Source organism: Anabas testudineus, chromosome 8, assembly GCF_900324465.2.
Source record: "Anabas testudineus chromosome 8, fAnaTes1.2, whole genome shotgun sequence".
NCBI classification, from domain to species: Eukaryota; Metazoa; Chordata; class Actinopteri; order Anabantiformes; family Anabantidae; genus Anabas; species Anabas testudineus.
This window is the reverse complement of record NC_046617.1, coordinates 19,386,317-19,413,779: the sequence shown is the minus strand read 5'-3', so window position 1 is coordinate 19,413,779 and position 27,463 is coordinate 19,386,317. Positions and strand designations below refer to the sequence as shown.

General features: G+C 41.7%; 3 protein-coding genes across 4 annotated transcripts; 1 reads left to right on the top strand and 2 right to left on the bottom strand.

Annotated features, from left to right (window-relative positions):
* Positions 1-157: 157 nt before the first annotated feature.
* LOC113152880 (essential MCU regulator, mitochondrial) lies at positions 158-1,986 on the top strand. Its single transcript, XM_026346388.1, has 3 exons — positions 158-345; positions 1,018-1,182; positions 1,776-1,986. The coding sequence occupies exons 1-2, from the start codon at positions 190-192 to the stop codon at positions 1,153-1,155; spliced, it is 294 nt and encodes a 97-aa protein (XP_026202173.1). The 5' UTR covers positions 158-189; the 3' UTR covers positions 1,156-1,182; positions 1,776-1,986.
* A 597-nt stretch (positions 1,987-2,583) lies between these two features.
* ndufa6 (NADH:ubiquinone oxidoreductase subunit A6) lies at positions 2,584-4,124 on the bottom strand. The gene is made up of 3 exons (XM_026346348.1): positions 3,964-4,124; positions 2,952-3,067; positions 2,584-2,831 (listed from the first exon to the last, which is right to left on the bottom strand). The coding sequence occupies exons 1-3, from the start codon at positions 4,100-4,102 to the stop codon at positions 2,700-2,702; spliced, it is 387 nt and encodes a 128-aa protein (XP_026202133.1). The 5' UTR covers positions 4,103-4,124; the 3' UTR covers positions 2,584-2,699.
* Positions 4,125-4,977: 853 nt separating this feature from the next.
* Positions 4,978-20,820, bottom strand: triobpb (TRIO and F-actin binding protein b). Of its 2 annotated transcripts, XM_026345896.2 has the most exons (13): positions 20,126-20,820; positions 16,498-16,554; positions 16,073-16,141; positions 15,752-15,841; positions 15,446-15,555; positions 14,014-14,446; positions 12,933-13,167; positions 11,940-12,051; positions 10,746-10,905; positions 8,907-9,002; positions 7,621-7,707; positions 6,013-6,211; positions 4,978-5,921 (listed from the first exon to the last, which is right to left on the bottom strand). In XM_026345896.2, exons 1-12 carry the CDS (start codon positions 20,129-20,131, stop codon positions 6,050-6,052), a joined length of 1,617 nt encoding a protein of 538 aa, XP_026201681.1. In that variant the 5' UTR covers positions 20,132-20,820; the 3' UTR covers positions 4,978-5,921; positions 6,013-6,049. The 2 variants fall into 2 exon arrangements, with proteins under 2 accessions (XP_026201681.1, XP_026201671.1); XM_026345886.2 differs by having other exon boundaries at positions 4,978-6,211; positions 20,126-20,819.
* Between the last annotated feature and the right edge of the window lie 6,643 nt (positions 20,821-27,463).

Here is a 27,463-nt window from a genome sequence, read left to right as displayed (position 1 = left end):
AACAATAAATATAATAATAATAACAATAACAATAAATATAATAATAACTATAACAATAATAATAATAATAATGATAATAATAAAAACACACGCTGTGCGGCTCCGGCGCCGCAGGGCGGCGCTGTTGCCTCCTCTACCCCGTAAATAAGCTCTGTTTTCCGCATTGCTGCCGCATCAAACGCTGGAAACATGGCGTCGGCCCTCGGTCGTCTTTCGAGGCTGTCGGTCCTCAGAAACGGCCGCACCGCACCGGTGGCCCCCCTCAGCGGACCGGGGAGGACCACGACCCAGCGGCGGACAGCTGTGTGCAGCTCGTCCGGTGCCATTCTGCCCAAACCCAAGAAGGTGAGTGCATGGGGGGATCTGCACAAACAGACTGAGAAGAAAAATCAGGAATAAACTGACTTTACTGCAGATTTATTACAGATACAGCTCAGGTACAGGGTAGTAACTAAGTATATTTACTCAACTACTGCTCTGTTTCATCAGCACCTGTGAAGTGAGGAGAATAAATCTTAGAAGACAAATAAAGATGAAGAGTAGACACAACATAAACATTTTAGAATCTGTCTATGACTTAGGTGAGGTCATTGTACTCCACTACACTTCAGACATGGATATTATACTTTTTATTCCACTACGTGTTGTAGTTAAACCAGTCGAGTGTTAAAGTGTTAAACTCCACACATGCTGTCACTACATTTTTAAATCATCCATAATCTACTTAAAAGGAGAGAAATAAGATTCTGTATGTAAAGTAGTCAAAGCTCCACCACAGGCAGTAAAATACTATAAACTTAATATAAACTATCTATTTCTCTATTTAAATTGTGCTTTTACTCAGATTCTCCTGAGAACTTGTCGTTTCTTTTACTGAAGTAGGAATTTATTGTAAGAATCTTAGTCCAGTATTTCTACATTCATGTACTGGTACTTTTACTGAAGTATCTGAGTACTTCTTCCACCACTGCTAACTGAGTCGTCTCTGTGTGGTGGATGTGTGACACTGGGGAGCAGACCCCCTTCGGCCTTTTCCGGATTGCTCTGGTAGTGGTGCCCTTCTTGTATGTGGGGACTCTGATCAGCAAGAGCTTTGCAGCGCTGCTGGAGGAGCACGACATCTTTGTCCCCGAGGACGATGACGACGATGACTGAGGGGTCTGGAGACGTCCTGGTAATCAGGTATCTCCGGACTCTGGACTTCACACACACGCTTTAACTGTGGTCGACACCTGCACTGATCAGTCAACGTGTGGCTTCGTGATTTGTCTTTATAAAATGCATGTTTTGTTTTCCTGTTATCTGTTGCAGTTTGTTCTTTGTTTATTTTGCACGTTTTTAATATTTTACTTTCTGCTACACGTGTCTGTGTTCGGTGTGAACAACGTAGCCTCTTGCCTCTTGGAATAAGATTCACTTGTTGTCCTGAAGGTGGTGGAAGTTTTCTGCAGCTTCTGTTTGAGCACTCCTGGTCTAGTTTAATGTATAGTTGGATGAACTAACAAAGAGAAGCCCCTCCACAACCAGGCAAGACAATAATACATGAGATTTCTACTTTCCAACCAGGATGGATAATATCCTGTATAACAGACTTTTAATTTGAAAATCTGGCTATAAAAGAACAAGATAAACACATAAAACATTCGTGCGGGTAACAGAGTGCAATTCGTTCTAGTGCACTTTTGTTTGCATGTGAAATTTCTGCATATTTAAAGCTACAATATTCATGTTGGGGCAGTTTCGATGACACAGCTTTCATCTTTCTTCCTCCACAGATTATCCTGTCTTGTCACCAACACTGGGAAGAGTCTAAGGTGATAAGTATCTTCCTGGAGCGCCGTCTGCTGTTTGACTCGCCACTGTCTGCACTAGATTCAGGGCTTTTGCTGTGCCGAGTGCTGAGATAGAGCTGTCCCCAGGTTGATCATGTTTTGTTGTATTTGCATGCACTACTGACGTCTAAATAAAGCACTTCAAGGCAGGAAACTGCAGCTGATGTTTGTTGGAACTGGTGCACGTTGATGAAATCACACAGTCACATAAAGTGTAATGTTATTATCAGAAATGTAACCTGCAGATTTTACTACAAATGTGAGGAACTATGATGAAAACCCAAGTTTGTTTGGGACTATCTGAGGTTTCCTTTAGCTACAAAGTCCCATAACACTGAACAAATGCCTGGACACCTAAAAGGCAGCAAGAAGATTCTTCTGATGCCAATTTATTAGAAATGAATGTGAAAAATAAAAATGTTTAGGTCAAAAGACAATCATCAGCACAACTTACACACTCCACTATAAGTAGAGTGTCAAGCAGACACCTATACAAACGTTTATCGTTGACCTCTGGCCCTTCACACAGGCTGTGTGGTCAGTTTATCGATGAGCTGAGGTGCAACACCTCTTCTCTTTTCCTGTCCTCACTGACCATCACGTCACTTTTATTCAAATCTTATTCCACAGTCTCAACTTTGCATCAGAAGAGCATCTTCACTGTTTTGTCAGTGTGCAGTTTTTCCTGTATATGTCACTTCTGGTTCCACTAGCCCTTTAAGAAAACTCCAATAAAACAACAGAGTCAGAATAAAAGACCCAACTTTAGGTATGTGAGTTTTATGAGTGTATTTACAATAAAGGGGAAAATCTTTCAAACTGGACACAAGCAAAGAGGTGTCAGAGGTCAGAAGACAGCTACACAGTTCACGGGTCATGACCTCGGTAGAATTTGGACAGGAAGTCAGTGGGACGAGGTTCCTCTGTCTCGTAGAAATAGCGCATTACATGAGTCTTCTGCTTCCAGACGTGGATAGTCTCCTCAAGTTCCAATTTCCCCTGGAGATGAAAGAAGATGCAGAGAGAACAACAATTTTAAATCAGCCTAAAACACATCCATCTTATTAGTTAAATAATTGAGTTGGTGCAGTTCCCAAATTCAGACAAAGATTTTTTTACCTTGATGACCAACATGTCGATCACACGTGGGTCAGTGATGTGCTTGTTCTTGTCAAACAGCTCCCTCACTTTGTCTCTTCCCTGACGTGTTGTAATGTCCAGCTGAAACATTGCAACTGTGGACAAAGAAATACAAGCAGAAAGTCATTCAAGTTATTTTTGATTAGATTAATAATATTAATTCAGATTGATACGACTCTGGATCCAAAACCTATACAGGACAGTGAACATGAATCAAGATCAGCACTGTGTCAACTCAGCAGCTTATTTACTGCTGTAGTCCTGGGAAAGCAGATCAGCCACATCATTAACACTACGGTTGGTTTTAATGTGGTGGATCCTGGACACTCTGATCTTATGTATTCTACATAAAGTAAATCAAATCTAAACAATGAACTGCACATTTAATACTAATACATTTTTTAATATTTAGTACAAAAGATAAACAATTATCTTAAATGACAAATCAACAGTGGTGGAAAATAACAAGATCTTAAAAACAATCTAAGAATTAAAGACGTGTTATTAAACTCCTGTCATACGTCACATTAGTGATGTTAACACACTGATGCATCATTAATTATAACCCAGTAATCAGGTTTTACAATTAGTTCTCTCCTTTAATCTGTGCATGAAGATGCTACACGTACTTAGGAGTACTTGTACTTTATTTGTATTTATATTTTGTACTTCTACTTGTTCTGTTTGCTAACAGCTCTGCTGTGTGAGACGTTCACTGTCGGTGCGTAAACACATCAGCTGTGCGCCATCAGTAAAGCTTTATTCTTTAACGAACAACAACTCGTGTGGAGCTGGATGGTTTCAGTCGGAAGGTTTTAACGGATGGATGGTTTCAGTCGGAAGGTTTTAACCGATGGATGGTTTCAGTCCGAAGGTTTTAACGCTGAACTTCGCTGAGACTCTGAATATGAGCGGTGCACAGACTCGACCTTGACGCTAGCGCTGGTTTCAAACACCCCTTCCCTGCAGCAGCGAACCTAACGTTACCTACCCGTGTTGGGGATCTCTCGGTACCAGGCTCGGTACAGCTGCCGGACCCTGCGCTTAGCTTCGTCCAGATCCCGGCTGAAAATCGGTTTAACGACTTTAGAGGCAGCCGCTGCCGCTCGGGTCGCCGCTGTGGACGCCATGTTTGCTGCGTTTCCGGTGCGACTTCTTCGATGGTGTATTTGTGTCGACGAACGCCACGGCGCCACCTACAGGTACGTTCCGCTAACGACACATTAAAGCGAGCAGCAGCATTTTGATCGTGTTTCTTAAAATATATATTTTCACCACTACTCACTAAGATTTCAGATCTTTTTAATTATATCTTTTCATGTCTTGCATTTGATTCCAACTGCTGGGTTGAATGTAACACCTAAAATATGATTGATGTGGAACTTTGGTGATGGAGAAGACTGTAGTGTCAAATTTGATCCCGCTCTATTCTCCACTATAAAGTGATTTCTAAGCATAAATCTGACTTAGTTATTGATAAAAACATAGAAGTAAAGTAAAAAGTATTTAAAGGTCACTGAATCCTGTGTCAACAGGAGCTCTGCTTCTGCAGAAATCTAACATGTTCATTAGTTCAATTTACAGTAAGAAAACAGTAATCATCAACTAAACATAATAAAAATAGGATATTGTGTTGGTGGGAAACAAAAAGAAGCTGATAAAGTAGGAGCACATTTTAAGGAGGTTAATCAGTGATAATCTATTATCACTTATTATATTTTGTTTAATCTGTATCTGCAAAGCAACTCAAACTGTCAGATAAACACAGTGGAGTAAAAGTGATAAAGCCTCAAAACTGAATGAGGTCGACACTACATTTCAAATATATTAACAAAGAGTCCTACATTGTGTAGAACCGAGACAAAACACAAACCTGAAAAACACTGACCATTTTCTATAAAGTATCGACAAACTTTGCATCTTACATTTTTTCTAGACTCCTTCACACCAGACCACAAACAAACAAACCAAAGTGTTTTTGCTGAATTGTTTTTATTGATTGTAAAATGTGTATAATTTACAAAGATGATACAGGCTCTTCAGTATATTAAATATGAAACTTGTTCAAAAGGCAGGTAGATAAGTCATATTATCACAATACACACTGTCAATACAAAATTGGCTCATTGATGCAACACCTGCCATTCGTCGTGGTGGCACATAAATGCCAATAATGAAGACTGGAAGCTTGAGAAATCCAGCTTCTCAGCCGTGGTATCAAAATGAAGACATCTGCGATGTGGGACAACATTCATTCAACAGCTTTTACAGCCATACTCAATAGTAGTGGAGCCTGAATCTCACATACAATCAAAGATCAGCTTCCTGTTCAGCCTGCCAGGATTTAGAAACGTTTCCTGTCTTATCCCGTGTTAATCCCAATATTTTTTCAGGAATTTCGTTTTCAAACAATAAAATGTTTAAAAAAAAGTAATATTAACAATAATAATAATAATAATAATAATTACAGCAAATGATAAGCTTCCATTTCTAAAGAAACGTGTGCTGTTTTCAACGAGTAAACATGACTCCGAAGCTGTACATCAGAAAACTGAGATGACAGCAGCTCCTCTGTAACCGTGCTGAGCGCTGCTGCTCATGAGCAGACGACACAGACGTAATGAGAAGTTTTAAAAAAAACTCTTTATCTACAATAACAGTTTAAAAAAAAAGAAGAAAAGTCTAACAAATAATCCAGTTTTCAGACCAAATGCGCACTCGCTCGCACTCACAAAAGCTAAAATAAAATAAAATAAAAAAAAAAAAGAAAAGTGCAGATTTATATTTTATATATCATGTGTGGCCCAGTGTAATGAAACCAGATATTAGCTACTCTATGCTGCTCACTGGCAAAATGGTTGAAAACTAAGGCACTATCATGGTCCCCACACAGCAGAACATCCAGCTCCTCTACCCCTCTTTCATTCAGTCACCACGGTGCAGACACACCTGGAAAACAACGGCAATGAAACACACAGAGAGGATGGTATTTAAAAAACAACTGCCTCTCAAATGTCTGTGTCATGTCACCAGTCCACACCTGTGTCTGTCAGAGCGTTAGCACCAGCAGCAGGTTCTCAATGGTCCAGGCTGTTGCCCAGCTTTTGCCCCTCCTGCAGAGCAGCCATGGCCAGTCTCAAGTGCTCCTTGAGACTCTGGATCTCTCGCTCGCTCCGACCCTTTAACGCATTCAGCTCCTCACGCACATCTGCATGCTGTTCACAGGCCCGGCGTTTCTCCTGTGGAGCAAAGAGCAGAGGATGAAAAGATGTGTCCAAGTCCCTCAGTCAGCTTCATCTACTACATGAGACAGTAACTGGACTATCATGGTGGATTTAGAAAGATCATGGACTACGGACACTTCAAACTGTTAAAAACAAACACAAGCTGTTGTTATATTAATGAATTCTGTACAATCACTCATTGATTTTTAACCCAGAAAAGTAGTCTGCGTGGATGTGAAGTCCTCATTCATTTCTGCAGCTAAACCTTGTTTTTCCTCAATAGAAACAATAGATCACTAACACCTGTTTATCCCGGGGTCTAGTTTTAACAAACTTACAGACATTTCCTCATCCAGTAATATGAGGTCCACAGAACAAAGAAACACATGGTGAGTTCACTTTGCTGTATTTTTTAAAGCTGCTGTTTTTGCTGATCAATCTACCAAATCAACAAACCTCTCATTTACTAAAATATTCAGACCCTTGATTCACTTTGAGTTTTCTTGCCTGAGTCTCTACAAGCTTTTCAATCCTGGATTTGTCTTCCAGTTTGTCCCGTTCTTGGATGAGAAGTGTGTGTGATCGGCCAACTTCAGGTCTCTCCACAGATGTTCCATTGAGGGTTTAAGTCTGGGTTTTGGCTTAACATTTGTCTTGTAATTACCCCAGTGTTGTCTTAGTCACATGTTGGTTTTCTAGACCAACAGCACAGTTGTTATTCACTATCATGTTTTATGGACCTTGTCTCGGTTCTTGTGCACTGTGGAGCAGGTTTTGGCTAAATTCATCCTTCTCTCTGTTCTGATCAGCCTTCCTTTGCCAGCTGCTGTGAACTACTCGCTGCTCCCATAGCACGATGCTGCCCCCACCATGCTTAACAGGGTCAGTATTAGTCAAAAAAGTTAAGTTTGTCCTCAGACTGGCTTCTCTTGTTACTCCCCAATAAAGTTTTGGCTGATGGAGCGTCCCTGAAATTTTCTTTTGCCAGGTTCTCCCAGCTCTCACTACTGTGCTAAAACACTCAAAGCTTTAGAAATACTTTTATTCCCTTTTCCTGTTATCGCAGGTCTACATAGAGGTCCTTCAAGTTCATTGTCTGACATTCAGAGTGAATTGCCAATTCAATTCAATTCAATTCAATTCAATTCAATTCAATTCAATTGCCAATTTGCTGTTAATTTTCTTCTGTCAGTGACAATAAACAGGATGCACCAGATCACAACCTGATCACAGCAAAAGGCTTGAATACTTTTGTACATAAAAGATGTTTTGTTTTTAGAAAGTTGCAAATGTTTAGGCTATTGAGCGAAGACTGAATGAATAAATGTCAGTTTCCTCCATTTAAAATTCAACCTATAACACAAAGTGTGCAAAAATAGAAGGTGAGATTCACACACACACTCACACACACACACACACAGTACCGTGTTAAGAAACTGCACTTCATTCCGTAGACAGCTGATCTCCTTGTATAAGTACTCGACCTCATTTTCTTTCACCCTGAGAAGAACCTGGGAGGAAAACAGCACAGTGCGGTTTCTTGTCTCCGAAACAATAAACACACATAAGACAACACAGAAACATATTTTACTCCTCTCTTCTTATAATCATCACTCGAGTTCTCCAAAAAACGCACAGTAATTGTGTTTAGACTGATTTATGATAAACACAGTGGGCTCTCTCTGTAATTTACACAGTACACAGTCTGGGCTTTTTGCCAGTCACTGTTTATGTTTGGTTCACCCTGTGTATTGTGAAAAACACAATACTGAAGCATAAATGAAAAGCTGCATTGTTGGAAGATGATGGTGGCATGTCAGAATCGTTTGTGTTGTTTTCTCAGTGCATGTTGACAATATTTTATATGTTCAGTTTAAACTCCCTGTACTGCTTTATCTGTGTCTTTCAGTCTAATTCGATGTGTGTTTAGAGAGACAGCAACAAGACTTAAAGGATCAGTACACCCAAAATAAGGAATAAATTAAACATGTCTCTTCAAGTTTAGGTTTTCAGGTGTTTATTTAAGTTTTTCGGTCTCTGTTATGCTGAATAATCACTGTAAATAGTGTTTTTACTGAGATTTAATTTCTATTCTAAAAAATAATGAAAACTCTTCTGGGCCTTTTGTAGCTGAGGCTTGAATTGTCCGTTTTAAACTGCTCGTCATAAATTGTCTAGTTACCTTTGAGCTTCTGGAAATAGGGGAAATTTAATTCCTCAACAGTTTCCTGAATACTTTATTAAACACCTTGAACTGAAGCGGAAATTCCACACTTTAAACTACAGATGGAAAATTACAAAAACATTCGTCACTGTTCAAATACTGGTGGACCCGACGGTAGATTACCATTTTAGATCTGCATGTCTGTAGAGCCGGTTAAATCAGATAAACTACACACAGGTACGTCTGTGCAGTCACTGACTAATCTACAGTAAATCCAGAAAATGCATATTTTCTTTTATCCATAATTAACCTGTACAGGAGAGAATTTAAATCGCTGCACCGCAAAGATTCTTGTTCTTATTCTTCCGATTGTTCTCATCAGGGATCAGATTTGTGAAAGTTATTTTGCTTTTAATTTGTTTCACAATCAATCTTTCAGACATGGCTGGATCTTAATGTAGAGACAAGAATTTGCAGATTCTACAACCAGTTATAAAAATACCTGGCAGCTAACTGGCAGACCAGGCTCACACAGTAAAACCTTACCTCCAGTTCACAGGCCGCCCTGCTTTTGTTGTCTCCCAGATCTGTGATGGTAGATCGCATCCGACTGATCTCCTCCGTCAAACGAGCCTTTAACTCCTGCAGAGGAAAATATTTTATTTTTGTAGTTTTGAATGAAGCCGACAAAGCCAGACAACACAAACTTGCATGAAAGTAAACGTTACAGTCATGGAGATTGCACAATCACATTTCTAAGGCAAGACACAGAAACGGGACCAGATTTTAAGGAGGGTCAGAAATCTGATGAATGTCTCTACAGTAAAACATTTATTATTTCGTTTTAGTTATAACCTAAAGATGAAGACTCCTCACATCACTCCTGTTGTTTCATGTAAGGCTGAGAGATATGGCCAAAAGATTAAATCTTATTTTCTTTTCAGTGTTATGGATGGTTTACAGTTTCAAAACATGGTGCAAAAATAGTTTTATTTATTAAAGTATGCAACATTCCCTAGCAACTGAAGCCATATGTGCAAAATCGATAAAAGAAAAACACAATGAGCGAAGCTGTTATCCCTGTAAAAGATATAAAGAAGCAGCAGCTTTGAAACAGAAACAAAAACTTTTTTGTAAATTAATTACATGATGGGTTCTAACGCTTCCAAAACACAGGTGACCAGGTGACTCTGTACTGTCTTTGAACGGCTCGCTGAACACACTTGCAGTGACCAGCAGCTGTGTAGACACAGTGAGTTCTTAATGTAAAGCCCCCACACAAACACACGTGATAGGTCCACTTACAACGATAAAAAGGACTTTCAGGACATAGTTTATGATTTGTAGCCGTCAGTGAGCTGTTAAAAATATGTGGGAGACTCCCTGAAGTTTGGGGAGAGCGGGAATGTCCACACTTTCCATATCACTGACGTAACACAACCTTTCTCTGGGTTTATCTGTGGCGTTAGCAGTAGTCAGGTTGTTTAAGTACGAGTAGTAATACCACAGTGTAGAAATACGCTGTTACAAATAAAAGTCTGCATTCAAAGTGCTGCTACAACACACAAATACTCAAAGTGCAGGTCATTTTGATGGTTATATGTTTTGAATCTAATCCAAATATTGATCACATCTAATATTAATCACATTCTGAAAGTAACTAGTAGTAAAAGCAATTTATATACAAGAGTACTCCGATATCTCACAATATTAAAATGTTTCAGTATTTACAGTTTTTAAATTTTTTAGTGGCAGCATGTTTGGTTTCCTGTGAAAAAAAAAAAAAACAGCAACAGAGTGAAACACAAGACGCATACAAAATGTAAACTCTGTAAGAAAATAGTGCCAACTAACACCCACAGCTAGACAACCACCACAGCCAGTTGAGTTTGTGGTAAAACCTCTTATAGTGCTTGTATACAGTCCCGTCTTTTACTGTGTATGATAATTAATGCTCAGAAAGTGGAACTGAAGTGACGTCTTGTTATTTCAAAATGCACCTGCACTGTTCTGCATTGTGTAACTTTAAGTCAAATCTTATATTTCATCATTGAAGATTTCTTAAGTATCCTTCAGAAGTAAGAGGGTACAAGTATGATATTTATTTACCTCTAAAATGTAGTACGTTCAAAGTATCACGTAGCAGAAAATGGCTACTTTACACGGCTGGGTATTACTCAGTCATCTTCGGCTGCTGCGGCCACCTTTACTCTAGCTTCAGGTGTCTCCAATACTGCACATTACTGCTGGTGTTTGAGTGACAGTAGATGAAGCAATTATCTCAATTTTGAGATTTAGTTTTTTTAACATCGTTCAAAAATGATTAATTAAATTAATTACATACATCTCTCAGCACTAATTCTGAGTATCTGTGTGATAAATCACCTGGTTCTCCTTTCGCAGCTGCTCCATGTCTCTCTCCTTGCGGCTGATCTCCCGTTCCCTCTCAGCGTTGTTCTGCTCAATTCGATTTAGCTCCAGGCACTTCTGAGAGTAGCGCTCTGACAGTCCAGCCAGCTCTCTCTGCAGAGACTGAGCTTCTGCCCTGCAGCAGTGGAGAGAATAAAAAAAGAAAATGTGCTCATGTTGCAGGAACAAGAAACACAAGCTGCAACGCTGCATGTCTGAATTATGATAGAATGTTCATCGCATTTGTTTTTAGAATGAGAGCAGCAAGACACATGAAGAAGCAAGAATCCACATGTATTTAGTCAGAATAAGATCACGTCACAGCACACAGCCCACTAAACCTTGTCAGACGTCTTACTATTAAATACAAGCTCCATTTTGCGCAACCCCTATTGTGTACTTCTACCATAAAATTATTAAATAGTACACATTGCAGTACTGCTGTGAAAAAGTATGAGTGTGGTTTTTTATTTTATTTTTATGAGGGAAGTATTTCCTACTGTGGTTTAAAACAGCTAACCACAAAAATAAGGAAGAGCGTGCAAAGAGCGAAGAGAATTCAAAGCAGGCGACACAGATAAGCTCGAAAATGCAGGTTCTAGGAGCAGGCTCTGAGACAGCCTCGTGTCAAAAGGCTTTTTGAAGCTTACAAAGGAAAACTAATCCATGACCAAATTCCTCCACATTCCTTAAGTGCCTGACAGAACCCAGTGGCCGCTGTGGTAATGGCCTCGTCTGGACCAGGAACTGTGGATTGTTGTGGAGTCTGCAAATTCTACCTTTTATTTCACACAAAACCCTTTTGTGGTCGATCGGTTCCCACTTAAAAGCACAGCAGAGCTTTTCACATAAATGACCAATGTTGGCCTGTGCTGACTGAGACTGAGGTCCCGGGTCCAGCCTAAAAAGATTTTAGTTTTAAGGCAACAAAGACTCGAGGCTCACACAGAGCAGGGGTGCTCGTACAACCTCCTTAACAAGCTTGTATTTCTGTGTGATTTCTCCTGAACAGACAGTTGCCAGTGGAGCTAATTCTGTTTCTTTACAGAGTCTGTGTCATGCTAACAGACGGAGAAAAAGCATTGCTGATTGTTTCCTAAGCCCACAAATGTTTTTGTGGCCAGTTTACATCTTTACCACACTGGCAAAAACTGATTTGAAGTTACTCACTGCTGGTGAGCTCGTAGAGTCTGAGAGTCTACCACCCCACTGCTTAGCCTCTTGACTTTCTCCACTTCTCTCTCCAGTTCCTCTTTGTGTTTCTTCTTCAAAGCTTCCATCACTGGAAAACAAACATGACGCAACTTCTACATGATCCCTTTGATTACAGTGCAGAGCATTAGGAGCAGCCAGGAATAAAGACATGAAGAAAGAACAACTGAGCAGCTCCACAGAGAAAAGTTCAATGTGAACAAAAATTACAGGAACTGAAAAGATTCACAAAAAGTAAACTGTGAGATGAAATTAGTGCAATTAAACCGTCAGGTTAAATGAAACTGTTAAAAGACGGTCATGGTCCAGCACCAGCCTACTCTGATACTCAAGTGCATGAACCAGGTCTAACATCATAAGTCACTTTAAAGTGACAGTTCATCTCAAACCTATTAGGTACCACCTCCATCTGAGGTGATGATACCAAATGGTGACAAGAAAACACTGCAGACTACTGATTGGTCAGAGAGAAGTGTTACTACCATTTTGTCAGTCACGAGTAACCGCAGTTGTCTCGTCAGACTGAGGAAGTATTTTCTTCTCAGATTTTATCAGCAGTCTTTCAACTAACTGCATTCAACCTCGTCTGAAACAGAACATATCTGCACTGGAAAACTAAGTAGCTGAAACCAAAAGCAAAAAGAGTGGAGTCGAGATGAACTAGTACCACAGAGTGGAAAAGTGTATTTCCTTGTGTTTTGCTTTATCATTTTACACATTTCATGATTTAAACTCATCTCATATTTCTCTTAAGTAAGAAAATATAAATATGTACCTGAGATATTTGTTTCCACTATTATTTTATTATTGCTCATAAATTACATTATAGCACCAACAGTTGTCCCATGAGTTCTTCTATAACCAACATCCCAGACTTGCACTACGTCAACTCTACTTGATCAACTGTGCCTTTATTAATGAAAAATAACGACCACCTTCGCAGGTAAGTACCTCGTGCTGTGTCCTGGGCCTCCTCCAGCAGCAGCCTGGCCTTCTCAGCCTCAAGCTCCTTCATCTGGCGGTCGTGCTGCCTCTGCAGCTCCTCCAGTGCATGTCGGTGAGCGCGCTCCATGGCTGCCAGGCTGCGGCCGCAGGGGGCGTCAGGGCCACAGCCGCCCACGACACCTCCTCCACCTCTCCCTCCTGCTCGTTGTAGTTGCTCCAGCTGCTGCCTCAGCGACGCCACCTGAGAAAAGACAAAGACCGAGGTAAAGCCCACTGAGCAAAGGAGGTGGAGGGCAGAAGCTAATGGATGGCAGAGGCGCTGGCACTGACAGTGAAAGAGCAGCAATAAAAAGTATGATTGTAATTTACAACACATTTAACCAAACTTTAGATAAAATACAGTCAAATAAAAACATTTGAGCCAAATCAGTGAATCTCTTTCAGTGTTCCAAAGCCAGCATGTGATCTGAACCATCAGCTGGAGCCACTGTTCCATAATAGACAGACCCATGATGCCACAGTTGCTCCTCAGCTCCCTTTTATCACATTATCTGAACTTTAACCCATGTCCCTGCTGAACTTTCAAGGCTGGTTTAAGGCACTGGTTTAAACACAGTGTCTAGGATTCACTTCTTTATATAAATATATATTTGACTTATATTTTATTATAATTTAATAACTAATGCACAAAGCCTCCTCTTTAGAGTAAATCGTTATCTATACATTCTGTATGACTGTATGAAGCCTGTGAGAGCGCTGTGATGTAGGGCAGCTGGTGTTTCATGTTTAGTCTGACTCAGTGCCAAATACAGGTTCAAACCAAGATGCACACCACAACACACAGAAAGAACAGACGTCAGTTTCAGAAGCGTCTCCTACATCACTCCCAATTATCAATCTGATCAGTGTTTACTTTCAATTGCTATTTTAGATGGAAGACACTACTGAACAGCAGGAGCAGGTCAGAAAAAAGAGGCGTTAGTGTTAAAAAGGCAGAAAAGGGAAATTCTTACTTCATCCAGACAGATGAAGAGTTAATTTGCATTTTATTAAATTTGCAAATTGGAAAATCATCTCCACGCACTACCTCCCTCTGCAGCGCCTCACTGGCTGATTGGCTGGAAGACTGCGATCCCACTTGTGGTAAAGAGCTCATGTCCTTCATGGGCAGGCGTTCAAACTCAGCCCACTTCTTCTCTATTTCCTCCTCCATGCGTAGCCGCAGGTTCGATCCTACGCCGCTGCTCTTCCTCAACAGCACGGCCTCCCACTGGCTGCTTGTGTTCCTCTCGTCCTGCCATTGGCTTTGCTCCCTCCCCTGCCCCTCTCCTGCTTCTCTCTGGCTGGCTGGGAGAGGAGTGGATACGGGGGAAAGTTCGACGTAGTCAAACCTGTGCGGCGTGGAAGCAGCAGAGGTCGGAACTTCTGTTTGAACGTCGCTGTGGCGCGACGACAGGTGACGAGAGGATGACAGAAAGCGTGAGTGGGAGTTTTCCTTGTCGCTGCTACTGTCTGGTAATCTGGAAATGATCAGACAAATATCTTATTGATCAGACAGCAAGATAAGCAAGCTCGTGGTGAGACATTGTGAGAACAAGTTACTGACAAGTTATTAATGAAACTTTGATTGTTCTTTAACAGCAGCTAAAACAGCAAAGTTACAGGTGCATGTGTGTAACAGGGGTTCTTATCAGACTGGGTTGAGCTGCAGCAAAACCTGAAATAAACAATTCAATAATGCTGAGACAGCCAATGTTAACATACTGGGAGCTGCAAAACTTATAAAACAGAGACCCAGTCTGTTATATGACCTGTAAGGTGAATCCAGAACCTGGTTTAGTTCATTTGTCTCACTGAGCTTCACTGTTGTTCCAGAACTATTAAAACACACATTTCCTAATTACAGAAATAACGAGGTCCCCCTCTTTTTAAAAAGAGCTCCAGAGCAGTCGAACGAGTCCCAGTTACTACAGCATCTGAAGTAAGAAAGAACCAACTCAGCGTGCATGTGATCCCTGCTCTGTTTACACTGCTCTGCTGGCTTCTTCTGCTCTGGATTACAGTTCTTCTGACAATATTACAGTGTCTGGCACTAGAAGAGATTGCCACAGTGTTTACAAGATGAATATTAACTGAGAAATGTTCAGAGAGAGAAGCTGATTCATATTACGTTGCTACTTTGCTTCTCCAGCTCTTTTTATAGTTAGTTAAGTTTTATTTATTAGGAAATCGCACTGAGAAAAAGTCTCTCAAACTTTAGATCATGTTGCAGCTCATTCCAATATTAAGGTGCATAGTACTGGGGACCAGTTTTGTGTCACTCTGAGTTTTAAAAAACATACAGAGAACTACTGGTCTTATTGTTTAAGGTTAAATAAGAAAATCATTTAATAAATTCAGCCAAAATTTTCTTTAAAAGCAGAGCTGACTGAATTTAACTCGAGCTAAACGTGGAATGCAGGCAACGCTTTTTTACCCTTCATTATAGTTTCATTTTTTACAATTCCACTGGTATTTACTGTGTGAGGTCTGGAGAGCTGCTCGGCCGGACACACTTCTTTAAAACCTCTATCCAGTTCCGCCTGATGCCAGCTGTCATGGCAGAGAGCGTGAAGACGGCCTCCCGCGTCTGGAAAACAAATGTGGAAACACAAAAACATGACGGGATTGAGATGAGAAAACTAAAAGAGAGATACCGATGTGATGAGACATAGAGACGAGAGTCTGTGAGATGTGAATCAAGCAGACACAGAGCGGGTGTGGTTAAGGGAGACAAAAAGGGATTATAAACACCATCACATACACAGAGCAGTGACAGAAATTACCTGTATCTGAAACCCATAGTTCTTCTCCACGTCAAACTCAGATACTTTCACACAGGATTTCAGGTCAATTTCTCCATCCATGTCATCTTTCTGCACAAAAAAAAGCACACAAAACTTACACAACCTGCACAGAAACTCGGTATACTTCCCCTAAACTCTCATAAACATAAACGACAACAACAAAAACATGCAAGAAACTGATACTTTATGCTTGAAAATTCTCATGCAAACATGTTTTTATTAAATGCAACTACTGGATTATTTCTAAAATCAAATGCAACAGTCAGACATGACAAAGAGTGTGATTATTAGCTAACATACCTCCTCTGCACTCGAATCTCTGTAGTACTTCAGTCCAGCATCAGTCAGAACAAACCAGTGCTTCTTCCACTAAACAAAGACATCAGATAAATCCAACACTAGTCTGAGAACTGAAAACTATTAAAACAAAATGGTGTGTGAAAGCAAAAAGAGCATTATTAATATTTAGTTTTTAAAGTAAACATTGTTAGTGATACAGAAATCCCCCTTGTTCATCAGCAGAGTCTGTGATGTAAGACGCTCAAGCACTCAAGTGTATCATTCAAAGAGAGGAGACACCTGTTGTGTCTCAAATCACCGAGCTATTACTGTGATAACGAGGATAATCTGCCGGTATCGCCTTCCACACAGCTTTTCTCATTAGCAGAGAAGGATGGACGGAAGATGCTGGAGAGAGAGGAAGATGCGGCTTTACTGTACTTTACCTCTCCGCTGTTGTCCAGTTTCGACATCCATCCCTTTTTGAAGTTGAGGAGGTCAGGCTGCGAGGTAAAGAGTACACAGCGTCATGCTCACTGAGCTTCATTTGAATGTTTGACAAAAAGGTTTTAAAGGAAACTGTTTGTGTGTTTCAAGGTCATCATTTTGTAAAAGCCATTTATCCGAAGCAAGTCTCAAAAGGATTTTACAGAGAGTGAACAGGAAATGAAAGAAAAGAAAAAATGTAACTAGATGCAACAAATGAAACAGGACGAAGGGCGAGGCGTACGCAGCATGAATACATCACTGTGCATGATCACAACAGATCCAGAGCTCCAGACTTATTTTGCCATAAGGAAAACAAACTAGTTCCTATAGATTCTATCGAAACTTCGAACTGGTAAAACCAGTAAAGGTTCCTGTAAATGTTTATTACTTAAGTATTATGTGTATACATTTCTAGCAGTTCTGTCTTCTTTGTGTCTCATTAAAACTGTTGTACACAACTTCTATCTGTGAACGTCACTGCAGTCTTTTTATGTGCAAAATACAGAATATTGTACCAATATAAACCGGCTAAACAGTTGCTAACCTGGCTAGAACATTTTGTAATAGTAACCTGACTAGTGTACTGGAATGAAGTCAACTCAGGTGAAGTCATTCCCAGCTCCGGCTTCCAATTTCCGGGGTAAATGGAACCATACACTAGTATGTTTCTACACATACAGCACTCTACAGCTCCAGTATCTCACAAACCAGAGATTATTATACAGTATATTGTGATCATTCAACAACTACCACGGCGTTTCTCCATTGCACTGCAGCACAGCAAATAAATGAAAAGGGGGCAACAGCTGCAAAGATGCATATGAGGTGTGAAAAAAGACAGGAAGTAAGTATGCCTGTTATCTAGTTGGTGAAGAACTTCAAGCTCCACTAAAGACAAAAGAAGGAGGAGTCCAGGAGTCCAGAGTGCTTTTAACCAGAGCTCATGCACAAAAAGGTAAATACAGTACTCTGCAGACCTAAATCCACAGAAAGGTTTTAATGCTCATTTCATTAAATGCACAGGGGGACAAAGGCACAAATGTTTTGGCTGTACCTTCCTTAGTTTGCACAAAGTCCCTTTAATTAGCCAGTCAAACACCAAACTCATCACCAACAGGTGTGTCAAGCTGCCTCCTGCAATCAAAGTAAGCCCCAAATCTGTCTCTAAAAATCCCTAAAGCTCTTCAACAAAACTGAATCCATCCATCACCAAAAAATACATTCACAATACAAACATAAAAAGTGAACCTCTAACTACAATAAAGCATCAGGGTTAAAGACAAAATGCTGAATGTCAGGTCAAATTCCTCACTTAAATGAGTGTGAGACAAGGCATTTAATTTGAAAATCCACCAGGGCAGCAGCAGGAGAGGTCTTATCTGCAGGTCGAACAGCTGATTTATGTTTTAACATTCTTGTTTGTAATTGGCAAGATGTTTTTCATACATAGATTTTGGAGCAGGAACACTGCAGCGCATGCTTCTGCGTGATTTGATGTGACAATTTGTGAATTGGCCCATTTTCATTATGGTGCAGGCCGTAGAATCCCTACAAGTAAACAGCCATTTGAGCTGAAACATGATTCTGAAATATTATATCATATGTCTTAATATCTGAGGTATGTGGAATTGGAGCAGCATGTCCCTAATAATAGGAGGAAACTGTAGTGTAAATCTTTTCTTCATAACTCAACACTATTGCACACTATGAAATCATGCTGTGTGCCAACAAAGAGACACTGAATCATGTTTCACTCGACTTTGTCTCCACAAACAGGCTTCTTTTTTTTTGCTTCTGACATGTTGATAGGAGGAGGAAAACATGCACTAGGAACCTCACGATGTGGTGATCCCAGATTAAGATTAGGCAACGTTTTTTCCAACATACATTCCTGACCTTGCTTATCTCTTCTTCACAACATGTACAGTTCATTCCTCACTTTGAAAAAAATCTCTTGTTGCATTCGTCACCTCTTCTCCCACTGGCATCTCTTTCCCATTACATTCTTCTCTCTGTGGCAACTGCGCATTATTCATTTTATCCCCATTGTCAATGGTTCAATTATTCAGCTCCCTCTTTGTTTGCACTCTAATATAATTTCTCTGTGTCTTCTGTCAAGTGTAACCAGCCCTTTTCAGTATTTATCCTCCCTTCCTGGCTTCAGTTGTGTTTCTGTAAACCACAGTACCACCCAGTTTTCTCAATAAACCACTGACCCTCTTTAATCTAATGATTGGTCTGATGGCTGCCAATAGTTCAAATAAAGGAGAATCAATGTGTTATGAATGTTATGTGCAATTTAAATTCCTTCTGATTATTAATAAATAATGTGGAAATGATTTGAAGACTGCCGGACATCCACACTCACAAAAACATGCATACACAACAAAAACTATAATCACAACAGTCGGCTGGAACGTCAGGTGTTGGCTGTAAATACAATAGAAAACTTGATTCAGATGCTGACAGCTGCATTTTGTCAGATAACAACGATTCAAAGGATGAATCATCACTGACTGTGTTTTCCCACTCAAGGATTTTTGGTGCTGGGGCGAGACTCATCATAAATTAATGTTATGCAGTCAATACTTGACCATAAGCCGGGTCAGGGAGCAGCCGCGGAGGCAGCATCTGTTACGAAAGACCTGTGCTTGACCTTGTCATGTGCTCTCAGATCAGTGACCTTGCTTAAAATAAGTCAAGGAGGAAGGAAGCGGGTCAAACACGGCTGTCTCCCATCACTACAGAGGAGTATTGTTAGGTGAGCTGAGCCTTTATTGCAGCTCTGCTGTTTGCTTGTCTCCATTTAGTTAAACAGATGACGTTCCTGAAGAACATGAATAAGAACATACCTAATGTTAAACTAACTGTGATGACACGAATAATAATGGTTTAGAGAGACGGTTGCTCCAGGTTATTTAATTTACAACATGCAATACTGTGTTGTCTGTGTGCAAACAAGTAAAACACTTCAGTTACTACATAAAGTCAGTTTCTTAGTTAGACCTAAAATTAATGCTTTACAATTAGAGTGACCTACTGATAGAAACTAATACAAACACCTGGCAGTATGATGCTATGCAGCCTTTAAATGATCATACAACATCTCTCAAACACAGTTTAAATAAAAACTGAACATTAAAGGAGAATTTAGTGACATTTAGCCTGCTTTGGTTTTAGCTAGGCTAAGTATATATCTAATAAACTGACAAGTGTGTGCACAGTGCAAGCTGCTGCCACTTCCTGCTAGTTAAAAACAAAGTGAACAGATGAAACTTCACCACACCTGGAAACGAGAATTACTGTTTTCGACCTGTCAATATTTATCTAAAAACCCAATTACATTAAGCTAACAATATGTATTTAACGTACACACCCCTAAAATCAATCAAACGTTGAGCAAAATGGTCCATTAAGATGTCTATGTGGTAATTTATATAAACACTGTCAATAAAAAACACCGATTTAACCAACTGTGAGACGTGAATGACTAACTCTTGTTCCAGACTTCATTTGAAAAACATTAAATTAAAGAGAGATTGACAGGAAAAACAAAACAGCTTTCAACGTGAAACTTCGACTTACCGTCATGACAGCAGGATCCAGAGAGAGTAAAATAAAGACAAAAGAAAAATTCAGTTACCTCACGCTAACAAACCCTCGTCTGCTCTCACGTTTATACTTCCCAGCTGAAGCTAAACGTCTCGGGTAAAAATGCTAACTTTCTCGCAGAAGTTTGGCGTTACGCGAAATTAGAACCGTCCCCGCCATTCATACCCATGTTAATTTAATCAAGCGAACCGCCAAGGTCCACAGCAGAGTCACCGTCCGACCTCAAGGGGAAAGTGCATCCATCTGACTAGTCGTGGACCAACACTTTGGGATTTTAAAGCTCTAATTTGTCAACTTTTGGACAAGTTGCGTGAAGCTAACTTTCCTCCTGTCGTGTCTCTGCTCGCTCGCTGCTCGCCGCCACTTCCTGGGCGGATCCGCGAAGATCGTTTGCAAATCGACTGAACCCAACCACACGGTGCTGGCTCGAAATCCTGGGTCCGAGGACCTCGACGGGGATCAGAGGGATTGATGGAGTCCCCGGCCACAGAGAGCTGTTACTGCCTCGATTATTTACACCCAGAGCAGGTTGTTGTTAAGAAAACACATACAAATCCTCTGCAGAGTGAGGTGTCACTCCTTCTTTATTCCTGGGACCAAACCCCTCAAACATGTTGGAGAACCAAGACATGTAAAACAGTTGTTATCATCTACTTCCCAAACATTTAGAAGATTTCTTTTTGCTATATTTTCCTCATTGAATATCTTCTGCAAACTAAATAGCACTCCCCTCCTCCTCCCAAATCTTTTGGTAGCTATTGGTTTCAGTTCAGGAATTTCAACACATGTCCCAGCAGACCATAACTGACAAAGCTCAAGTCAGTCTTATGAAATGCCTGGAGGGTGTCGGTGAAGTGTATAGACACATAACAACAAGCTGCAAGAAGAGGGTTTCAAAACAGCTGCATATAGAAAAGTCAGGGGATGATGCCAAGTGCGTCCAGTGATAGATGGGATTCGTGTGAACGCTGTACAAACTGCAGCACGTCTGGTAAATGTGTAACAGAGAGATAACGTATACTTAAACAGACCAAACTGCAATAAAGGTGCAAATACAAGTGCTGCAGTTGGTTTATGGTGTTCAATTCAAATATTAATGATAGAATCACTCTCCACATACAGTTACACACGGACTAACTGTTCCACATACCTGCATTTGCTCAGATCTGTGGTGATTACCTTTCCAGGTACTCCCCTCATCTGCTGTGGGACTGCCAGACCTCTGGAAAAAGCACAGCTTGTGTTGTTATGAGCATAATCAATGAGCAAATATAGAAACCCTCACAGTTTCACATCCACAGATGTATTCAAATGTGGAGTAGGTATGTGGAAGATGTGGTTAAGCATTAACATATTAAGCAGGTGGAAACCGCAGAGCACAAGCCGCAGGTCCACTGTGATGGATTATACTGTGCAAAAGGGAAAGGCGCTTAATGCAGTGCACACACTTCTGTATGGATTTAATGCTGAATTTCATCCTGTTGTCACATACTGTCTCAAAACATGTCTTTACATACCTACACAAAATAAAATCACTCAACCCCAACTGGCCTACCTGCAGTGACGTAGAAGAGTGAGCTCGAGACAGATACCCACTGCCACCACTGTGCCACTCTCTCTCAGTGTCCACCACATCGTCCCACTCTCTGGAGGGGTGTTTGCCCAGGGAGTGGCTGAAACAGCACAAACAGGTCAACGGCGAGTCTGATTTGGTCAAATGTGTCTGAGCTGATGGTATGAAGGCGACAAAGTCTCCTAGATTTACCTCCGCTAAGTACCAGAGACAGAAAGTCATTCATACTCCATTATAACCCAGTAATATATATCAATCTAAAATGGGCCTTTATGTAATGAGTACGTTTTCAATGCAGAAATCAGATAAAAACAAATCAAATCGAGCCTAAATTTTACTTTGTGGTATTTTTCACATTCGCAGTTTACAACAAAAGTTCACAGTAAATGGTGAAGTTTCGCTCCAACATGTGTTTTTCTAATTGTTTATTGGGTCAGTTTGTGAATAGAAGAAACATTTAACACGTCAGATTTCTCTCTGGGATGGATTACGTTTTTTATATCTTGAATCTTGAACTGACACCCAGAGAAATGTTTTCTAGTGGTGTACTCGCACCTTTCTGCTCAAAAGTTCCTTTTAGAGCATGTACTTAATGCTCAGTAAATAATTTGAAGTGGCATCTATGAAGGTAATTGCGTACAGTTTTATTTACTGTGTTTGTGTACTTCTGTGTGATAATCATACAAACACATAATATTTTTCCAACCTGGCTGGTTTGAAGAGTTCTTGTCTCCGGGAGGACTGCTGATTGAGATGCCGCCCCGTGTGGCCCATTCCCTCCACCTGATGAATCATTTTGACCTTTGGGAGGTCGGCCATCATGGCGTACTCCTCCCTGTTTCGCCCTGTGGACCCCACTGACAGCTGACCTGACTCTGACGACTCCATGGAGCTCTGGGAGGAGGTGTGCCTCCGCATTTGTAAATGAGGGGAATAAGAAGGGCTCTGTGCACGATGGGAGGACCTCCTATCATGAGGAGAGGGGCAGCGATCCTCTCGGGCGAGTCTCCCAACCCCGGATCTCATACTACTGGGGCTCTTGGGTGTTTCTAAGGTGACAAAAGCTGTTCTGCTGCCATTTGTGTTCTGTCTGGAGGGTGAAGCAGCACGAGATAACGAAGAGCTGCGGACAGAATGAGTCGATTCCCGCCAGGATCGTGGTGAGTGTTTGGAGTCCGATTTGGAGTCATTATAGGTAGTTTTCCTCTGAGGGGAGCGAATGGAGTCTCCATTAGTGGCGTGTCTCAGGATGGAGTAGCCTGGTGCTTCACTGGTGCCTTTTCCAGTCAAAGAAGAGTTTTGGTTGCTCAGGGAGCTTCTAGTTTCTGTTTTCCGCTGTGAGCGCAGGTCAGGAGCATCATAACTTTTTTTTGAAGGCAGCAAACTGTGACCGTCATGATTTCTGACAGAACTCTTCACTTCATTCTTGCACAGCAGAGACTGAGAAGGACTTTCATAGCTTCTCCTCGACGGGGATGAGTTACGACTTTCATGACCACGGACTTTCAACGAACCACTAGTGTCTGTTTTCCTGAGCTGATATTGACTTGGGGTTGTGTAGCCTCTCCTTCCAGGGGAGGAACTACGACTGTCGCGCCCTCGACTGCTACTAACAGTGCTTGATTCAGTCTTACGGAGAATGGACCGACTTGGGGCATCATAACTTTGTTTTGGTTGCGGCACGATGGGCCTGTCATGTTCATATTCCTGATCATTCAGTCCATTCCTTGCTGTTGAATTTCGTAGCAGAGCTTGACTTTCAATATCATATCCTTCCCTTATGGGGGAGCCACAGCGTCCATGGTGCCCACGTCCGTTCAGAGACGTAACTGATTCCGATTTACGAAGGAGGAATTGGCTGGACGAACTGAAATTACTCCGTGTGGGTGAGAAACTGTCACGGAGTCTGTCAGAAGTTGTTCTAGATGGAGATGAAGTACGACTGTTGTGTCTCTGAGTATGAGATGAGCTGCTGATGGTTTCAGTTTTGCGAAGAGACATTTGGCCTGAGGGGTTATAGTCCCTCCTTGAAGGAGAGGGGCTTCTGCTGTCATGAGTACGACCACGACCACTTAAAGATCCGTTAACTTCTGTTTTTCTCAGGGCACTCCTAAAGTCTGAAATGGTGCTGGATTGGGATTTGACTGAACTAACAAACGATTTGAAGTTTTTTGGCAGAGTACCTGACTCAACACGTCGAGCATGTGCACTTTGCAAGGAGCTTTTGGATCCTGGCTCCAGCCTCTGAGACCTCCCTCCACTATCAAATTTATTCCTGCTGAGGGAGGTTGTGGACTCACTTCGTCTAAATGGTGAGTTTCCACGTGACGGAGAAGAAGAGCGAGATTGCAGAGCAGAGCTTTGCCTTGAGGAATCAAAACGTCCCGATTGTTGATAGGAAGAAGATGAGTCTCCTCGGCCGTATGAGCAGCTGAAACCTTTCCGGGTGGTTGAGGCAAGCGACTCAGCTATCTTAAAAGGAGTAGGACTTGGTGAGCGGGGGCCGACTTGCGCCTCAACCTCAACAGCAATTTCATAAGGGTCAGGAGGAGGGGCTTCTTCAGGCAGGTCCTCGTTTAGATTCTCTGGTATCTGCCTTTCAGAGGCCACACCAAGATTAGGGTTTCTGAAGGGGACGGTGTCTTTGGGCTCAACGTTTCTGCCGCTGAAGATGGGGTGGCCTCTCTCAAAATGGCGGAAAGGAGCAGTAGGGCTGCTTTCACGGAGTGAACGGGCCCCCGCTGCCCTCCCTAGGGAGAAGTAGCCACTTTCACGCCTCTCTCTGTCTTCTTTTAACCCTGGAAGATCGAGGGAGAGCAGAAATAAGAGATGCACACGTCAGAGTTCAACTACCAGAGGTTTCCTGACACAAAACGAGTTATATTGTATTACTGATAATTGCTCTGCGACACTTCAGCTGCTGACATCAAACAGTGCTGCCAAGTAAAGAACACCTTTGGCTGTAACTGGATACGGATTGGTCAAGTGCAGTAAGTCATGAGTTTACTGAAGGTCTATTGAGAATGACGTGTTCCAATGAGAGAGGAAGTGAATCTAATCTAATCTGTGTAGAAATGATAAAACAAAGACAACAACGCACACGGTCACCTTTCATTTACCTGATCGTCTGCTGAATCCGTCTCTGCTCCGAGTGTCGTCCATCCAGGCCCGAGGGTTGGGTCGGTGGGGTGGGGGGTCAAGCCGGGTCATGCTGAGTTTGACTGAGCGTCGACGGCTCGACAGGTATTCGTCGTCTGCACTGACTGAGCCGCTGAACTCGTGGTAGTCACTCTGGTCACGACAGCTGCATGGAAGAGGAGATGGAAGAAGAATGATGAGAGCAGAGATGGGAAGGTGAGAGATTGGTCATGTGGAGAGCAAGGGAGGACGGGAGGAGGGGAGAGTTAAAACCAAATGAGGATATAATGAATTTTAAAGATAAATCAAGAAATACAAGTTAGTAGTCTGCAGGACTTAGCAGACTGAGACTGATCTAGGTGACTAAACCTCTAAAATTACACATTAAAGTCTACAGTTGAACTTTCCACTGTGTTACCTGTCCGAGCTGTCGTCGTCGTCACCACCACAGATGTAAAGCTCACAGTCGGGGCTTAAGATGCACAATGAGCCTCCTCCATCAACCTGACGGCCTCCAATGACATCACAGTAGCTGCTCACCACCGACAGGCAGTCAGAGTCCTCCTGATAGGATGACGAGATGAAAAACAGGCCAATCACAACATGTCAGTAGCAGACTGCATCTTCACGTCCAGAGGAAGAAGCAGTGAAGTCGCTGTTTGTCCCTCCAAAGATGATGTTTAACAAAACGACCAGACTCTCAGACAGGTAACAGCTATTTTAGTAAAGAGATTCAGTGACGTAACACAGCCGCTCACATACAGAACAATCCTACATGTGTCTGTCTGGGCCCTTCTTCTACAATAGAGGTTCAGCTGAACAGTGTTTGTCCCCTGTGTCCTCTCTGACACATGTTCAGTCTGCCGTTCGATTAGGGTTACACCTCTGCAACTCGACCTGGCTCGTGGCTCTCCTCATTAATATTTCATCCTTTTTTTCTTGCCATAAACCCTCCTCTTGAAATAGAAGAATCTGTCTGCAAATGTCACACCTGGGCACCCGTGTCTATAACTTTATGGAAATCATTACAAAAGAACAGATCCCAACGTGCTGTGTGCTGTCACATACTTTTATATTACTATAATCCAGGCAGGAGAGTTATAATATAGAAAAACGTCAGGTGGTCATAGTTTAAGACGGTATAACACATCCTTTCTGTGTGCTGTCCCTTTGTCTAAAATTACAAGTGATTCCCATGAAGAGAGTAAATGATCCAGTGTCATTAATTTATAATTAGAGTCGCTGCTACCGCCTTGCTCCTCACTGATGCCTCTTATTCTTTGTCTCTGACCTTTTCTCACAAGCAACAAACACTAAAACATGATTTAACTGTGTTTCCACGTGAGCTACATTAAACTAACTTAATAATTTTTTACTCACTCACAGAAACACTGAGCTCTTTGTCAGAGAAAATAAATAGAAGTGTTGAATTGAGCTGATTCCAGCAGCACTGCTGTCTCTTATTCTGATTTCCTGTTTTACTGACTTCACCTGTGACCACTAATGCTCTCTTCATGTCCAGCTAATCCCATCACTCAGCACACTTTGAATCCTCTTCCCATCTCCACCTCTCCCTCCCTCTTCCTTTGTGGCTTCTCTTCTTTCTCACCTTGCTGCTGGTGTCTCTTTCTTCTGCCTGGGATGGGATCGGCGTTAACAATACTCCTTTGCTTAATCCAGTCCCAGTTAAAGCCCCAGTTCCAGTCCCTGCGATGGATTTCTGTAGTGGTGCTACCTCCGAGCTCTCTCCTGCGCTGACGTGCAGGTGCCTCTGGCGCAGGCAGTCGTGGCAGCGGGAGGGGTCGAAGATGTTGGGCTGGAACTTGGGGCAGGTGGGCTCAGTGCTGGAATGGGGCATGGTGGGTCTGGAGGCAAAACCTGCCCACTCATTGCATCCCACAAAAAAACTACGAAACAACAGGGAAATATACTGTGAAGCAAATCATAACAACACATCTGGCTAAATCATAATGAAGGTGTAGCTGTGTCAGCTGCAGTATTTTAATTAAAACCACTCTTTTTTCTATTAGGTCTGGCTGTGACACAACTATACTGTAGACAGGAGTAAGCAAAGAGTAAACACTAAAGACATGGATGGATATCAAACAGCAGACTTAACAACCAGGCACAGGTCGAGGGACCCTAGAGCAGAACGTCTTTATGAAGTGAAACAAACTTTAAAAAGGCAAAAATCATCACACGGAGGCAAAAAATGAACACAACAAACAAAAAATGGTCACAAAGGGAGAAAAATGACACGAGACTCGTTTGTGGTCTTGTCTCCTCTGTCCTGGAGGGGCTTCTTTCTCCTCTGTGCCCCAGGCCCCATTTTCATAATCTGTGTATCAGTAACGAGGTTCTTTTAATTCATGATTCATGCAAGATCGAAAGCGGAACTGTTAGAGTAGGTGATAACTAATTACACTCAAGGACAGTGAAACACAATCCAGTGAGAGCTGTGTTAAAACTCACCACAGAGCAGCGTTACTACCAACCACAACACACAAGCGCTGGAATTTAACAGCTTTTACAAGAACCACCGCCTCCAATAAAAGACAAGAAACTGAACCTATTAAGACAGAAGTAGGACAGTGAAAGCA

Bases quoted from the DNA above. Each gene is read 5' to 3' on its own strand.
- LOC113152880 (XM_026346388.1), top strand. From the start codon at position 190: ATGGCGTCGGCCCTCGGTCGTCTTTCGAGGCTGTCGGTCCTCAGAAAC. The intron at 346-1,017 runs GTGAGTGCATGG...ACTGGGGAGCAG, and splicing joins TTCTGCCCAAACCCAAGAAG to ACCCCCTTCGGCCTTTTCCG.
- ndufa6 (XM_026346348.1), bottom strand. From the start codon at position 4,102: ATGGCGTCCACAGCGGCGACCCGAGCGGCAGCGGCTGCCTCTAAAGTC. The intron at 3,068-3,963 runs GTAGGTAACGTT...CTTTGTCCACAG, and splicing joins CCGAGAGATCCCCAACACGG to TTGCAATGTTTCAGCTGGAC. The intron at 2,832-2,951 runs GTAAAAAAATCT...TTTCATCTCCAG, and splicing joins TCGACATGTTGGTCATCAAG to GGGAAATTGGAACTTGAGGA.
- triobpb (XM_026345896.2), bottom strand. The intron at 10,906-11,939 runs GTGAGTAACTTC...CCACTGCTGCAG, and splicing joins ACTCTACGAGCTCACCAGCA to GGCAGAAGCTCAGTCTCTGC. The intron at 7,708-8,906 runs GTAAGGTTTTAC...TTTTCCTCCCAG, and splicing joins GGGCGGCCTGTGAACTGGAG to GTTCTTCTCAGGGTGAAAGA.